Source organism: Fukomys damarensis, unplaced genomic scaffold (genome assembly GCF_012274545.1).
Source record: "Fukomys damarensis isolate Sample0158 unplaced genomic scaffold, DMR_v1.0_HiC HiC_scaffold_16, whole genome shotgun sequence".
Classification (NCBI taxonomy): domain Eukaryota; kingdom Metazoa; phylum Chordata; class Mammalia; order Rodentia; family Bathyergidae; genus Fukomys; species Fukomys damarensis.
The window spans coordinates 100964072-100981559 of NW_022900928.1; the positions used below are offsets into that span (position 1 = coordinate 100964072).

Consider the following 17488-nt stretch of genomic DNA (forward strand, 5'->3'; position numbering starts at 1 on the left):
TTAAATGTACCGATAAACTTAATGGAAAAAAATTACATAAGTTGCAAATTAAAATTTAAAAGAGTAATTTCTGATTACAGAAAGAAAAGAAAAAATCATCCATTGTAGAGAGAAGCAAAATCCTTCTATTTGACATGTCGGGGTTTTGTGCATGTTTGTGTATGTGCATGTGTGCTTGGTAGTACTAAGGCCTTCATTCTGAGCTTACATCCCTATTTTGAGACAGGGTCTCACTAAATCACTAAAGTGCACAAGCTGGGCTCAAACTTGCAATCTTCCTGCCTCAACCTCACAGAGTACAGAGACTAGGAATGTAATCCACCAGGTTTGGATGAGATGCTGATTATGCATGTGGACCATACTAGTCATGAAACAATCAGAGTTGCAGTGTAAACAATTTTACTGTGTGTGTGTGTGTGTGTGTGTGTGTGTGTGTGTGTATTTTTAAGATTTTTGAAACTCTGTGTAGTGTGGGCTAGCCCCAAACTCACTATGTAGCCCAGGCTGGCCTCACATTCACAGTGATCTTCCTGCCTCAGCCTCCCAAGCTCTGGGACTTAGGGTGTGCACCACCATACCTGGCAATAATTTTTTTTAATGTGGAAAGTCTTAACATTTCTTTTATCAACTCCATCATGTAATGTCAAATGTACCTGTAATCCTAAGAATGATTCTTTTGAGAGAAGAGTCAAATCAAATACATCATTAAGGAAAAACATGCATACTTAATAATTAACTATGACCACTACTGAGACAAAACTATTCTGCATATTTTTTAATTCATCAGCTATTTAAAGATTCCTAGAAAAAAAAATAAAGATTTTAGAATACATTTTCCTCAATTAATAGAAAACTGATTTACTTACTGGTTATCAACTATGTCAAGAATATAAAATAAATGGATAATTCACTAGAAACTGGGGTCTAGATATTAATTTTAATACTTCAAAACAAAGTTTAGTACAAGTATTTAAGAAGCACCCATTGTAATCACTAAAGAATTCAGCATTATTTGTGTCTGATCAGCTATACAAACTCAGCAATTTTTCTTTTGACAAGAAGTAGGAATCCCAAAGAACAAGGGAAAGCTACTAAACAAAGGTCATGCTTGCCAACCTAGCCTAGCACCATAATTTTAGTCTTCAAGCCCCCCATAGAGGTAGAAGGAAGACATGAGAAGACCTAAGGAGCTGAAACTATGAAGGGTAGTTCTTGACTTAGGGCCCTGTTTTTGCTCCAAGGCAATGCAGTCTAGCAAAGAGGAAAATCGCTGAGGCTGGGAGACACAGAGCTGTGGGATCAGGTGAGGGAGGCCGCTCAGAGGCAGGAGGGCAGTGTGTACAGAACGCAGCGCTGCAGTAGCCTCAGGAGCTAGGGGGTTTCTTCTTGGCTTCCAAGTCCTTTTTAATTTCTTCAAGTTTTTTAGCCAGGTTTGGTATCTTGAAACAGAAAAAAGGATTATTATAATTTTGCATCTACCTACTAAATATTCTTTGATTACTCTTCCTCCAAGAATAAATGGTTTTTCATGAAATTTTCTTTTTCTCTGAAGGAAACCTGCTCAATAGTGCTATTTTCTAGCCTGTAAGAACAAGTGAAGGATCGCAAAAGTTTTAAGCTACTGGTCCCTCTCTAAACAGACTCTGACTTTCACTTGCAGAGACACACTTAGCCCTCAATTCAACGCAGGTGAAAGCTGCACATGTAAGCAGTAAATGTGATATAAAGCAAGAAAGACCCTGCTAGAGAACCATGACTCAAGCAAAGGCCGACAAAGGGAAAGGCCTTACCACACGAGTTCATGTTTCCCTTACTTGTTGATTTAGAATACCTTCTAGGACCCTCACCCATGGACAGTTGCTCCACCAGATCTTCAACTTCCCCATCTACAAATAACCTTAATGCTGTGATTCCCACTTCACACTGCTTAGATCCATGCCCAAAATTCTAAGACGTTTCTGCTACTGGGCAAAGGAGCTAAAAAGATTATCAGTTAATCTTTAAACTTTCACAGACCATGATTTTCCCCAGAGCCAATTTAGAAGGTCTCTGGGCTAACACACAACAGTTTGGGTTCCTCCTGAGACCACCTTAACTGATAGACTCTTGCCCTCCTGTGGTGATAGAGGACAGAGCTTCTGTGCATTAGATTATGTTTTTCAAATACATAGAAAACTTTCTATAAAATTCAGGACTTTTTCCTCATATTTATGGCCTCACTTAAGCAACTTACCTCAACAAAGAAAAGAGACTATGGAATAGTTACACAGAATTAAATAAGACATGAATATGGCCACTTACATCATAGTTCTGAGCGAGGTACATTCCCACCACGTTGCCAAAAGTAAATCCAAGCTGAAAGAACAGAACAGGAAGAGTCACACTGCACTCTGGGTCCAAACCAAACACATGAACAGTGTCTTCTTGTGGGCTCAGGACAGTGAGCATCTAGTCTAAGACGGGGTAGAATGTGAAATCCACATTTTTCTTTCATAAAACAAAGACACACTCTCTCCCAAAAGGTTAAGGAGCATAAAAAAGAAAGACTAAATGGTGACAATGAACAAATCTACCCTGAATTCTCCTTGCTCCCTTGTAACCCCACAAAATTTTTTTTCTTTCTTTGGTTATAGGTGCTGCTATTCCTCTCTGCATCAAATAAAAATTATTCAACTAAAAATATATTCAGCTGGGCTGGGGATTTAGCTCAGTGGCACAACACTGCCTCGCAATCACAAGGTCTTGAGTTCAATCCCCAGTTCTAGAAAAAAAAATGTATATACGTGTGTGTGTGTGTGTGTGTGTGTGTGTGTGTGTGTGTGTGTATTTGGCTGAATAAGAGAATCTTAGAGAATGAAGGTGTGTTCACAGTTTAATCTCTTCATATTTCAAAGAGGAATATGAGGCCAGGCTGATAAAAGTGACTTGTCCAGGATAGTTCACAAAAGGGAGCATAAGACAACCTACATTACACAGACTCAAAACTAAAACTTTGCAACGACAGGAGTAGGAAACTCCTGACACATCTCCAAGCTTTCAGCACTTCCCAGGGTGGGGTCTTCAGGAAGGGTCCACCTCTGTGACAGAGGGGCAGGCACAGCTTTTAGAGAACATATTTATCCCATTGGGTTGAATATTTTCCTGAGTAAACACTGTCTCATGAAAATTCAGAGTATGCTTTGCACATCAAGAGAGCTGACGCTCCTTATCTTGGAGGTTTAACAATTTTTCCCCTATTAAGAGATTCCCAATGAAGCCTAATCTCTCATTTCATAAATTCAAACCAGCATTCACTTTTTTCATCATTTTGTGTAGTCAAGTTTTATTTTTGCGCAATCACAAGAGGCAAGTTGAAACAGAGAATGTATGGTCCTTTAACACATTATCAATCAGACATGGTGAGATTGACCCTTATGTTCAAATTGGAGTGGCATTGGAAGCGTGGAATACAACCTCTTGTGCTTCCTCACTATGTTTCTGCTTTCTGAACTTTGCACAACAAAAGCATAACTGAAGTTGGTTTGGTGTTATCAAATTAATTAATTTATCAAATTATTTAATTAAAAGGAAAAAAATCAGAAATGTTAATTCTAATACCAAAAGGAAACCACACGATTGAAAAAAAATGACAAGAAAAATCAGAGTTCTGTTCCTACCATTCTTATCTGTGCTTTGAAGAAAGATATTTAACTTCTCCACAGCTCTGCTGATTTGAGTTTCCTGATTTAAAAACCATTACAATACAAATGTAATGTTCCAGCTCCCACATCCTAAGATTCCTCATTCCTACCATGTGCCCCCAAATAAACATAGCCAATCTACTGCTGTCTTCATTTTGGCAAGTTCACCACACTTTAGCCACATGAAAAACTAGAAGTTATTTTAAGACATAAAACAAAACAAAAACCATGGGCCTATAGACAAATCACATCCAGTTCATGTTTCACATCTACTGGATGTGGTGGCACATGCGTATGATCTCAGCACTCTGCAGGCTAAGGCAGGAGGATCTTGAGCTTAAGGTCATCCTGGGCTACACAATGAGTTTGAGGTCAGTCTGAGCTACACAGCAACAGGCTATATAAAAAATAAAACAAAACAAAAAACTACAACTTCTAACACTGGGACATTTAAAGTCTAATACACAATTCAACAATGAGGACTGTCACTCATTAAAAGAAATGTTAAGACCCGGGTGTGAGAATGGACACCTGTAATCCCAGCACTCTGGGAGTCTGAGGCAGGAGGACTACCATGTTTAGCCCAGGCTGGACAATTCATTAACTTAGCAAGAGCTCTCTCAAAAGGAGGGGAGAGGGGACTGAGAATGTAGCTCCTAGTGGGTTCAACTCTCAGTACCTCAAAGAGAGGGAGGGAGTGAAGGAAGAAGAGGGAAGAGGGAGGGATTACAGGAGAGCCAGCAAAAGACAGATGAAGGAAAACACATAAGCCAGAAAGGCATGTATTATTGTTCATGAGATGGTCAACAGGCAGATTTAGTAGGAAAAATAAAATCTAAATCTGTGAAACTGACTCAGTCTGAGAAGTCAGACTGAAACCAGATTAAAGAAGTCTTAAAAATCTGAAACATCTCTATAGGAGAAGAATACTAAACTTCCAGGGAAGCCTTATCCATAGCTCTGTAAACTGGAATTCCTTGGACAGAGGACTAGTATCTAGAATACACAAAGAATTCAAAAATATTAGCACCCCCCAAAATAAAAGATCCAACTGTAAAATGAACAATGAATAGACATTTTCAGAATTAGTACAAATGGCCAAAAAATACATGAAAAAATGCTCAAATCTGGCCACTAGAATAATGCAACTTAAAACACCACCAAGATCCCATCTTACTCCAGAAAGAATGGTAATCATCAAGAAATTAAACACAAACAAATGTTGGTGAGGCTGTCAGTGGGAGTGTAAACTAGTACAACCACTATGGAGATTGGTATGGAGATTTCTTGTAAGAGTAATTCGGTTTAACCCAGCTATTCCCCTTCTAGGTATCTTCCCAAAAGCACTAAAGACATCACATCACAATGATACATACATACCCATGTTTATAGCAACACAAGTCACAATAGATAAATCTTGGAAGTGACCTGTATGTCCATTAACAGATGAATGGATAAAGAAAATGTGGTATTTACACATCATGGAGTATTACTCTGCCGTGAAGAATAAATGAGTACAAGTGCACCCTGAGACAATAATGTTAAGTGAAATAAATGGACATAGAAGCTTAAATATTACATGGTTGGTCTTTTATGAGGAACCCAAAATAAAACAGCAAAATAAAAGATAATAGGAAATAGGGAGATAGATCTTTCTATAAATGGGAAGGGGACCAAGAGATGGAGGCAGGGGGAGGAGATGAAAGGAATGAAAAAAAAATTGTGTTACATACAGGTATAAACTGCCCACAAGGAATGTAATAATTATGTACTAATAAAAATTAAAATTTGAAGGGAAAAAAAGCTCTGTAAACCTCACAGGGATAACTTCACATGGCTGCTCCCCTCTCTCAAGAGTGTTCTCTGAGAGAAGAAGCCACAGAGAGAAGTGAAATGCCTTCTTCCCAAGTTCAGTTCAGCACTGACTATGTTGCTATCACACCCTCTAAAACAATCCTGAGGTTTCAGGGCATGAAAAAGTGGTCACAGCTCACACACACACTGGAAACAAGTGGTACTACATCAGCTGTCTGGGGACAGGAGTGACAAGAAGAAAGAATAATAGGACAAATGTTAGAAAGAAGTGGGTAGCTAACACCCAGAACAGGAAGACGGAGAAGGGCCAAGAACAGTGTGCAAGACAAGAATGGCATTTCCAGCTCTGCAACTGCAGAGTGCTCTTAGCATCTGTGAAGCCCCAGTCCATCAAGCACAACTCCACAGCCCCAAGGCCCATCTAATCCATTTCATTTGTAGCTCACGTGGCAACAACATCACACCAGCCCTGAACTGGTATATGACTGCAGTCTACATCATACTTTAGTGTGAATAATCATTTTTTTGCTATGGAAATAGAAATCTTTAAATATAGGATCCTGACTTCAATCCTCCTGGAGTATACATTTAACAATAAAAACTTTAGCCAGACATGGCAGTGTATGCCTGAAATCGCAGCACTTCGGAAGCTTAGACAGGAGGATCTCCAGGCATTCAAAGTAGCCTGGGATATATAGCAAGTTAATACCAGACTATAAACTACATAGCAAGACTCTGTCTCAAAAAGAAAACGTAATGTATTTGATTACAAAGTGCTATCCGGGCCCTGCCAGAGCTGTTTAGCATCAAGTTATATGTAGCTTATAAAAATCTTAAAGATATCTGATTTTCCAAATATATCCACACCTAAAGATTTTAAAATTAACTTCATATTCAGCCCTGTGAAAGAACTAAATACAGTCTCTGTCCTTAGCTATACAGGAAGAAAATCTACATATAAACACAAAAGCCATGGGATCCTGAATATTCCAGATACTCCAAACCCAGAACGAGGTCATGCATTAAGGGACAGAATGAATGACGGAGGAGTTGCTTTAAGAACTATGCCTAAGAGAGAGGCATATCACAAGTTGCTTAAAGGCTCTGAACATGCTGTTAAAATTTAAACTGAAAAGAAATGAGAAGAGAACTGAACGCAGAGAAACAAGATACAAGACAGGAAAGAAGATAGGATGACTAGAATAAAAGAAATTTCCACTGATGAATGTCATATTGTATACCTAAAATGTACCAACAAAATTAATTTTTTAAAAAAGAAAGAAATGGGCCAGATTAGAAAAGAAGACTTTGGGTCAGGAATGGAGGGAAATACTCCTGGAGAGCTGGGCAAGACTAACTGATGCACTTTGAAAAGCAAGCAAAGAGCAGAGCATCGTGGCGCACGCATGTGGGGGGCTGAGGCAGGAAGATCACTATGAATTCGAGGCCAGCTGGGGCTAGAGTGAGATCCTATCTCAAAAAAACAAAACAAAACAAAAAATGCATAAAAAGGAATTTTCTTCTGGGGCAATAATGGCCTGAAGCCACTGACCAATATTCATCTCTAGAAATATGATGAAACTACTGACTTGGAAGCAATCGCCTGGTAGCTGTACTCAAACAAGGCTGAGAAAGCATATAGTAAAGACAGACCACATCAGTGTGGTGCCATACAAGACAGAAAGCAAGCAAATGTGAATATGATAAAAAGAAATGGAATAGAGTATACAGGAATACATTTTTACATTTATAGTAAAGTGACTGGAAACAGGAGCACTAAGACAGCCACTAATACCAGGCGTGGTGGTTCATGCCTGGAATCCCAGCATTCTGGGAGGCTGAGGCAGGAGGATTTCTGTGAGTTTGAGACCAGCCTGGGCTACATAGTGAGTTCCAGGTCAGTCTCAACTACATAGTGAGACCCTGTCTCAAAAAACAAGAAAAAAAAAAAGGGACAGCCAATAGTGAAAGAAAGAGTGGTGGGACAACTAGCTATTCACATGCGACAGAAATAAAGCTGGACCCCTATGTCACATCATATACAAAAACTAACTCAAATGGACCAGAAGGCTAAAACTATAAAATAGAAAGAACAAAAAAAGAACACAGGAGTAAATCTTCATGGCCTGGGGTTAGGAAATAGTTTTCTTAAATATAACACCAGAAGTACAAGAAACAACAAACAGGGCTGGGGGTTTGGCTCAGTGATTCTGCTGCCTGCTTTGCAAGTGCAAGGGCACAAGTTCAATCGCTGGTACCAAAAACAAACAAACAAAGTAAACATTAGGCTTTATCAAAATTTAAAATGTGTTTCAAAGAATAACATCAAGAAAAAGGCCATAATGGGCCAGGGATTTAGCTCAGTGGTTTCACCACTTGCCTTGAAAGTACAAGGTCCTGAGTTCAATCCCCAGTACCAACAAAAAAATAAGGAAAAAGGCCATATAACAGGATATGCAAATATAAAATATTTGCAAGAAATGTATCTAATGTTATTTGTATCCAGAACAAAGAACTCTTACAATTAAATGATAAAAGGACAAATAACCCAATTTAAAAACTGGGCTACAGATATACAAGGATTTCTCCAAAGAAGATACAAATGGTGGACAAGCACATGAAAAGATACTCAACATCATAAGTCACTGAGGAAAGACATACCAAATCCATAATGAGGTACGATGTCACACCAACCCTCTAGGATGGCTTTAATTTAAAAAAAAAAAAAAAAACTGGTAAGGACATGAAGACACTGGAATCCTTATTCCTGCTGAGTAGAAATACAAAATGGTATAGCTACTCTGAAAACTAAACTAGCTGTTCTCCACAAAGCTAAGCACTGCTATATCATATGATACAACAATTCCACTCAAGGTATATTCCCAGGAAAACTGAAACACAATCCCAGAAAAACCTGTACATGAAATTCCTACCTGGATTATTCCTAATAGCCCCAAGGTGAAAGTAATGCAACTGTCCATCAACTGGTGAAACAATTAACAAAATGTGGCATATCCATACTATGTAATATGAGCTATAAAAAGGAAGGAAACAATGATTCATGCTATAAAATAGATGAACATATCACTGTCTGAATCCATTTAAAGGAAATATCCAGAATAGCAAATTCTGCAGACACAGGCAATTGCTGGTTGTCTAGCAGTAGGAGAGAGGGGAATGAGAAAGGAATGTTACTGTGTACAGAGTTTCTTTTTAAGGTGATGAGACATTATATACTAAGTGAAATGGTGATGGCTGCATGGTCTCTGAACATATTAAAAACCACTTTAAGGGCCAGGGATTTAGCTCAGTGGTTCTGCCACCTGCTTCACAAACTCAAGGACCCAAGTTCAATCCCAGGTACAAAAACAACAACAACAAAAAAAAAAACACCAACACTTTAATTGGGTGAATTATATCTCAAAGTATAAAAATCACTAGTATTTGGAAAAATAATGTTAGCTATGCAGGATGAAACTGAGGAAATCAGGTAAGTTTAAGGCTTCCAGACTGGACAGATGCTTTTTTAAAAATCCAGAATTATTGGAAGGAGAGGACCAAATAGATAAACAGTTGACCGGTCATGGTGGTGCACACCTGAAGTCTCAGCACTCAGGAGGCTGAGGCAGGAGGATCTCTACAAATTCAAGGCCAGCCTGAGTTACACAGAACGACCCTGTCTCAAAAAGACAAAAAAAAAAAAAAAAAAAAAAAAGATAAACAGTTGGCTCTGCAAGACACATTTAGGAAAACTGCTGTCCCTCTTTTTATGTATAAAACCTCATGAGCTCATTAGTTACAATATTTTATTAACACAAAAAGATTATTAACGCTTAAAAAGAATAAAGCAAGGGCTGGGGGTTTAGCTCAGTGGTCCTAGTGCCTGCCTCCCAAGCACAAGGACCCAAGTTCAATCCCTAGTACCAAAAATATATATAGATATAGATATAGATATAGATATAGATATAGATATAGATATAGATTTATAGATTTTTTTTTTTTATATATTTATATATATATATATCTCTCTCTCTCTCCTCAAAATTAGTCTTTAAATAAAAAGGAACAAAGCCAACTCTAGAGCAAACTGACTCCCCTCATCATTTGCTTAACTCCTCCCCTACTCAAAAATTTGTTATGTCCAAAGATCACCAAATAAAGCTACAATGTTTATCTGGGAAAGTATCCTGGTTGACAATACCCCAAGTATCTGGCAAGTCTTAACTATGACTCATCAAAACATACTTTCAAAAATGACACACCCAAATTTAAATTACTGACAAGGGCTTAAGAAATCTAAAAATAATCTCATTTTATTTAGTAATATAGCAACAGCTAATATTCAAAAGGATACCTAAAAATGATTTATGGTCTGAGGTGAAAAAAATCTACCCACTGACATTTACTCCAAAAGTAAACATTTTAAACAAATAATTTTATGTCTCAATTTTATTTTTTTGTTGTTGGTGGTATGGTAGTTTTGGGGGTTTTTTTTGTTTGTTTTTTGTTTTTTGTTTTTGTTTTTTTTGAGACAGGGTCTCACTGTGTAGTTGAGACGGACCTGGAACTCACTATGTAGCCCAGGCTGGTCTCGAACTCACAGCAATACTCCTGCCTCAGCCTCCTGAGTGCTGGGATTACAGGCATGCACCACCAGGCCCGGCTATTTCTCAGTTTTAGACTTAACTAAAGAAGTAGTCAGAAAAACCTCCATTTTCCAAGGAGGCACACACACAAAAAAAATTACCATTTTTTTGTGCCTCAGTTTTAAACTTGGTGTTGAGAACATCATCAAATGTGTTTAACGACTACTTCAAGTGGTAATAAAACCCACATTCTGTACATTAAAACAAAAATCTGCTAATGATATCTATATCCATTCTCACAGAGAAACACATTTTAAAGGGGTAAGTGAAGAGTTTTATTCAACAGACTTTTTTAGAAAAATGAGTGAAAAAAGAAAGAAAAAGCATTTAATTCTTTAATTGAGCCAGTAAATAAGAGTCACAAAAACCAGTAACACTTTGGGGAGAAAGTACACTTTCCAAGGAGAACTGCTTTGCCTGTTCTCGAGAAGTTAATAGAAATATTCACATATCTTAAGACTAAAACCATAATGAGGCAAAAAGAGGACGATCTAAAATTATAAACAACCATCCCTCGCTACCCACAGGATTGGTACCAGGACCCTCACAAATACCCAAAATCCCCAGATACTCAGTCCTTTCTTATAAAATGGCACAACAACCTACACACATGCTTCCATATACTTCAAATTATCTCTGGAGTATTTATATCTATTACAATGCAAATGCTATGGAAATAGTTATTCTGCTGTATTATTTAGGAATAATGACAAGAAAAAAATGTATTTTGTTTCAAATACAGTAGACCCTTGATTTATGAACTCAAGTTAGTTGTAAATCAAGACTATTTTTCCCATAAGAAATAATGGAAATATCCATAATGCATTCCAAACCTCCTAAAGCACCCTTTAACTAACCTTTTAATAATAAAAAGGGTCATATAATGTGTGGAATTTACCAGAAACACCAATAATTTTCCTAGTGTATTCACCAAAAATTATGAAATGTGCCTCATTTACCAGAAACAACATTTTCATACTGTATTCACCATTCAAGTTGACCTCCTTAGCTTGCAGGAAGAGAGGATGAAACAGAAGGTGGTTATTGTTTGGAAGAAGAATACCCTTCAATAAGAACATCAGGAATCTGGCTCTCTGGTGTCCTTTCTCTCCTTGAGAAAGTCTGTAGCCCACTAGGACTGGCTTGTGGCTCACTAGGTCTCAACCTTTTCAGAACTAAAAACTGGTCTAAGGTTGTCTGTTTCTGTCTTTTCTTTAACATTGTTCTCTGGAGCGACATTACATTGTCATTAAGCAAGTGAATACAACAATTGGCTTTTTCTGTTTAGATGGGCCTTCTCTACAAATGTTTGTAGCTCTGTCCATTTTTTTTAGAATTTCTTTTATTTCAGAAGAACTTTGCTGCACTGATTGTTGATACTCCCCCCTCCTCCTCAGAAAGCTTTTCAGCTGCCATTCGCTGTTGCTCAGCCAGAAGTTCCACTTTAGATAATTCCTGAGTGTTTCTCCATCAGTTCTTTAATTTCATCACTGTCTAACCTGTAAGCCTATGGACTCTGCTATAGTAACAAAGTTATCAACCACAAGAACTACTGAAGGGTCAGGATCCTCCACACAGCCTTCAAAGTGTCTCTTTCCTGTATAATTTTAGGCCATACTTTTTTAGGCCATTTTCCTCTCATCCTGGGTAATGTTTGTTCTCCTGGGCATTTTCTTCCAGAAAAGGACAATTTTATCACATTTGAAAACTTAATGAGAGCAAATGTCATTTTTCTGTGACATCATTTCAAAGTTGTGTATGTAATTTTCAGTAGCTCTTTTATCATCACTGCTGTTTCGCCATGCCTAGTTATGCTATGAGCCCCAATTATTGCTTTAAAATTGTGAAATCACCCCTTACTGCCACTCACTGATGGATTTTCCTTTACCATATCTGCATTTATAGCTCTAGCTTTTTCACAAATTATAGATTTGGCCATATGCCTTTTGTTTATACACACTAATAATAGCCGTTCTACCTTGTCTAATACTGTTGATCATAACTTACTAATTTGAGTAACATCTTTAACAACACTAGCCTCCTTATACAAATTTTTTCTCTGTAAGATTGTTGAGATGGGTTTTGACATGCTGCACATATAAGTGAGATAGATCAGTCATATGAATGTGACTCTCATATTTCCTTTTTTCAATTGTGATTGCTTTACCTTCTCTTTCTTCTTCATCGTCTTTTTTAGCTTTTTGGGTGCAATTTTGATAGCAGTAATCATAGTGATTATATAAAACACCAAAATCACATCCACAAACATACACATCTGGGCTCAGACTGATGCTAATGTATGCTTATATACACTTTTCTGGCAGTGAGAGTCTTTGTTTACAACCATATAAGTGGCTGGCATTTGGGTTATAACTCAAGACTTTGGTCGTAAACTAAAACTAAAATTCTGGTTGTAACCCAAGTTGTTCCTATATGAGGTTGATCGTAACTTGAGGGTCCACTGTATTTTCAATCCACAGTTGACTGAATCTGCAAATATGAAGTGTAGATATTGAACTATCTGCTGTAAATTAAATTAATCACAAAGTAATGACTAAGCGCTTATATGTCCCCATACTAGGGCCCTTAGTGCAGACTCAAGCATCAGCATATTAACTGGAAAACCTAAAGTAACCCTCAACTCAAAACCTAAAACCTACATCATCTAACACAGTGAAGCTAGTATGAGAGGAAGGGTGAAAAGTTCCCACTCTGTGAAGTTAGCAGTGGGAAGAGAACGTTGCATAATGAACAAGTCTTAAGACGACTTCCAAAATAACATTTATCAAATACCTACCATATGTAAGGTAATATTCTCCTTATAAAGCAGGTATTATCACTGCCCAGTAATATATTAAGAAAATGAGGAACAAAGCCATTAAGGAATTTGCCCAAGATTGTACAATAGGTAAAATTATGTGCCAGGCCCAAGGCAGGGAAATGACAGAGAATGAAAGAAAGAAATCAAAGATTATGTCAACGTTTACAGTTTAGGAGATTCTGAGCTGGAGCAGAAAGAAATTAGGCAGCGATAGAGACTGGAAGGAAGAGATAATATGTCCAAACATGCTCAGTTACTGGTTGATACCAGGGAACAGGAGCCCAAAGTCATTTTGGAAGCTATCGCAAAGAGGTGTAAATTGACGGGTAACAAACAACCCAGTCACTTAGGCTAAGTTGGGGGGAGGGCTCAAGAACTGAGCCTTGAGCAACACAGTAACCAAGAGCAGAGAAAACTGACTAGTAAAAACAGGAGAGATTAGATACAGCTGTTTCCCAACTGGTGCACCCTGATATGACCCGGCAGTCCCACTAGGGCCAGTCACCTTCACTCAGTCCAAGTTTTTCCTTAAAAAGTAATTTTGCCACATTATAACATAAACAACTGTGTGACAGTACCAGACATGGGATCCTAAAGCCAAAGCAGGAGCAATTAAAAATGAGGGGGTTGAATACCAAGTGCAACAAAGGGGTAAGAGCAGTGACAATGGGCAACAGTAACAGTGCCACAGGTACAACACAAAGCCCTTTTCCTTGAAAAGCTCTCTTAAGACAACTGAAGTTACGCTACAAACAAGCTGTTGAAATAGCAATGATGGGGGGTGAAGGGAGGGCAGAGGTAAGGGGAAAAAATGAGAATCAAGACTTGTCATGTAGAGGTACAAGATCCCAACAATGAATATAACTGTACTACCCTAAAATGTACCAATAAACTCAATTAAAGCTGGAAAAAAAAAATAGCAATGATGGACAAATATTTTAATCCAAGGAAAAAGGTCAATGAAAGAAAAGACTATACAAGCAGTCAAGAGTAGTGGACCCACTGGTGCTCATCTTACAGGTCTCCAAAGGTGTGATGACAGACTTAACTTGCTACTGTCACCCCTTCCAAACCTCTCCTGTCAACTGCCCTTCTAAGTGATGCTAATCCTCACTTTTGAGAAGAATCAAAATCAGAGTTCAGTGACACCTTACAAAAGAGAACATGAACAACATCTGAATCCTTAGTAAGTACCAATGCTTTTAAGTATTTAATGGATTAACTTCTCATTTTAATCCTCACAACAAAACCATGAGGTGAGTTCCTTTGTGCTGATGTGGATAATGAAAACACAGAAAATTTAAATAACCTGCGCAAACTTCCACAGCTTGAACATAATGGAGGCAGGGTACAAACACAAATCTGATTCTAGAGTCTGGCCACTTATTCAACACTACAACACGCTGGCCAGTGTTTTACTTTAAGCTAGGAATTTAATTAACAGCTTCAGTATCTCTATTTTATGAATAAACAAATTTTCATAACCAAATGATGAGAATAACAATAGTTATTACATGTGTATCATTACCTTCAAATTATTCAGTACAAAACATGAACCAAAATGATTTTTACAAAAAAGAAACAGATAACACAAACTTTCTTTTCAATAAAATGGAGTACTACACTGCCATAAAGATAGACAAACTTGAGGCATTCATAGGTAAATGAATGCAACTTGAGAACATAAAGTGAAGTCAGACATAAACACACAGCTCAAATACCAGTTTCTGTTATATGAGAGATACATAGAAAGTAGGGAAAAGTTCAAATACTTTCCCAAATTACATATTCCTTTTAAAAAAAATACTGCAATATATACACTAATTTGTTTGGCATCTCTTAAATGATGAAAATTTTGTGAATTCTCAATCTCAAATATAAATCATATTTTTATATAGCAATAGTTCCAAATAAATTCATTCTGCAAAAACTAAAGTTAACTAAATGAATGCCCTCTCAGTTTATCAATGAGCAACAGATGTACTAGCAGGACATTCAATTATATTATCTCACACCTGGGGGCTGCTACTGCTTTTAACTAACATTCCTGCAAGTAATGATCACAATTATTCCTGAAATCTAGCTAGGGCTCTGAGGAAACTCCCAGAGGGAAAAGAGCAGCAAAGTCTTAATTAGGCATATTATGTCAAGGAAATTTAACCATCAATCTCTGTTTCAAAAGGACATTTGAGAAAGCAACTCATTCTTAGAGCACCAGGTCTTCACTAACCACCTGAAAGATAGTATCTGCCTCATTAGAGGTTGAAAGAGTCAAGTTTTTTAACTGCACAGTAACACGGTAGAAAAACTTTCATTGAAAATGGTAAATCCGCTGGAACACTCACTAGGCAATTGCCAGAAGAGGGGTTTTTAACTCGAGAAGCCATGAGAAATAATCTTACGGTAATACTCACCCCCTCCCAAAAAAAACTGTTGTTCCCCTGAAAGTGTAAATAAGGATCGAAATGTGTAACTGATAATGTGAAAAGGAAGAAAGGTATAAAGGAGTAGGGGAACTGGGAGGGGTACAAGAAAGGAAAGAAGGGAAACGAAAAAATATAAGAAAAGGAAAAAAAAATGTGCCGGGGATTTAGCTCTGTGGTGCTGCCACCTGCAGCCGTCGGCGGCCCGGGGCTCTCGCCGTGTCACCGGGACGCACAGCGCCGGGTGCGACACACTCGCCCGACCCTCCCACGTCCCAAGAACCTGGACGCCTGCAGATAAACACTGACGAGGGACCTGGAGGAGACACAAGAGAGCCCCACAGGGATCCACTCACCAGGAACTGGAGCATGTTGTCGGCGGGGAGAGCCAGGAGGGCGCCCAGGACCGCCACAGTTACAGGAGTTACTCCGGCTGCCTCCCCGGCGCGAGGGCGGAAACTCACCCCGGCCTTTCCCATGCCCGGAAGCGGCTCGTGGTGCCCTGGCGCAGAGCTCCGGGGTGGTCGCCTGAGCCCGGCCAGCGAGCAGCAAAGTACAGGCCTGGCTGGGCCGCTTTGCACATCAATCTGTATTATTCCAAGACTCAGCGATTCTGCTGCACAGCTAGGTTTAGGGCTGTCTGACCCAGGAGACGGGATAAAGCGGCGGGTCGCATCCCTGGGTTGCGCAGCTAAATCGCCTGAGAACCTTTGCAAGGCCGACCCTAGCTAGTCCCACGCGGGCTCCGAGGGAAAGGGAGAGAGTTGTATTTTCCAAAAGCTCCGGGAGCGTGTTGTGCGGCTGAGTTGAGGACCCATGGTAAAGGTCAGAGGTCAGATGTTTAATTGCTAGGATAGAGGCCTCTGGTTATCTGGTACAACTAGGTCCAAATCCTGATGGTCTTGAACTGCCTGGTAGCCTTGAGCAGCAACCTAACCTCTCTATAAAGATCGGTTTCTGCCTCTGTAGGGAAACTATTGTGGGAGCCAGATGAGATCAGCTGAGGGATCTGTTTGGACAGCGGGCTCTTCCCGGGGGCCTCTCCCAGTTTGTTTGTTTGTTTTTGGTACTGGGGATCGAACTCAGGTCCTTGCTCTTAGGAGGCATGCAGCAGAACCACTGAGATAAATCCAGACGCCCCACACCCCCAGCTCCCCTTTTTAACAGAGAGCTGCCTTCCCCAGTCACACTGCTGGCCACCTCCTGCTCCTGGTCTTAAAGTCCTTCAAAACGCCCCACCACCACACAAACACCTGATGCTATAGTGCTAAAATCGGAATAACTCCATCCTAAGACAGAAAGCCATCTCATGTAAGATGTGACTCCTAGGTAAACTGCGGGAATTCGCTTAGCAAGAGTTTGGTACTGAGGATCCTATGATAGGAAAAACCTTAATAAGTGAAAATTTAGGAAAAAGTTTTCAATTAGCAATAATCGCGCCTCGGATAAACCTCATTGGCTACGCGCAAAGCTAGGAAATGTCACAATAACTTCTGCCCCTCACCCTGCTTAGTTCAGAATTAACCGGTACCGGGAGACAACTAGTCTCCTCACAAAAGTTTGTAAGTGAAAAGAAACAAGTTAGCTTTGTTAATCAAACAAGCTCCCTCCCCCCTGGCTAGAGTAGGCAGTTAAATGAATCTAAAAGGTAACTTCCCTAACAAAGAACTAGCCCCATCCCCACCCCGAGATAAGTTTTCTTCCCGCTCAAGTGCCCAGCAACACCCAATAAAAATGAAAAATAGAAAATAGCACCAATGAAAAAGAGAGGATTTCAAGCCCCCCAAACCCTATAAATGTATGTTTTAGAAGGGGGTCTGGACTCTCGATACGGAACCACCGTACCGGTGGGGTACGAGAAGCCAGGCTCGAGCTTGCACATAACTCCTCATGTGCATTTACATGGTCTGTGGGGACTTCGCGATCTGGGCACAACAATAACACCCTACTTCCCCATTCCTGAATTCACTTATCTACTAATTAATATGAGTACAACTCTGGCTTCAAATAATAGAAAACTAAATCGTATTAGCTTAAACCAATTGGGAATGCACTATATTGATATGATGGACAAAGGGTATGGGAAAGCTGCAAGAATTTAAA

General features: G+C 39.1%; 1 protein-coding gene across 1 annotated transcript; it reads right to left on the bottom strand.

Annotated features, from left to right (window-relative positions):
- Positions 1 to 898: 898 nt before the first annotated feature.
- Positions 899 to 15864, bottom strand: Stmp1 (short transmembrane mitochondrial protein 1). Its single transcript, XM_010616221.2, has 3 exons — positions 15742 to 15864; positions 2302 to 2355; positions 899 to 1439 (listed from the first exon to the last, which is right to left on the bottom strand). The coding sequence occupies exons 1-3, from the start codon at positions 15862 to 15864 to the stop codon at positions 1365 to 1367; spliced, it is 252 nt and encodes an 83-aa protein (XP_010614523.1). The 3' UTR covers positions 899 to 1364.
- Between the last annotated feature and the right edge of the window lie 1624 nt (positions 15865 to 17488).

Bases quoted from the DNA above. Each gene is read 5' to 3' on its own strand.
- Stmp1 (XM_010616221.2), bottom strand. From the start codon at position 15,864: ATGGGAAAGGCCGGGGTGAGTTTCCGCCCTCGCGCCGGGGAGGCAGCC. The intron at 2,356-15,741 runs GTGAGTGGATCC...CTGTTCTTTCAG, and splicing joins ACAACATGCTCCAGTTCCTG to CTTGGATTTACTTTTGGCAA. The intron at 1,440-2,301 runs GTAAGTGGCCAT...TTCTGTTTCAAG, and splicing joins ACCTCGCTCAGAACTATGAT to ATACCAAACCTGGCTAAAAA.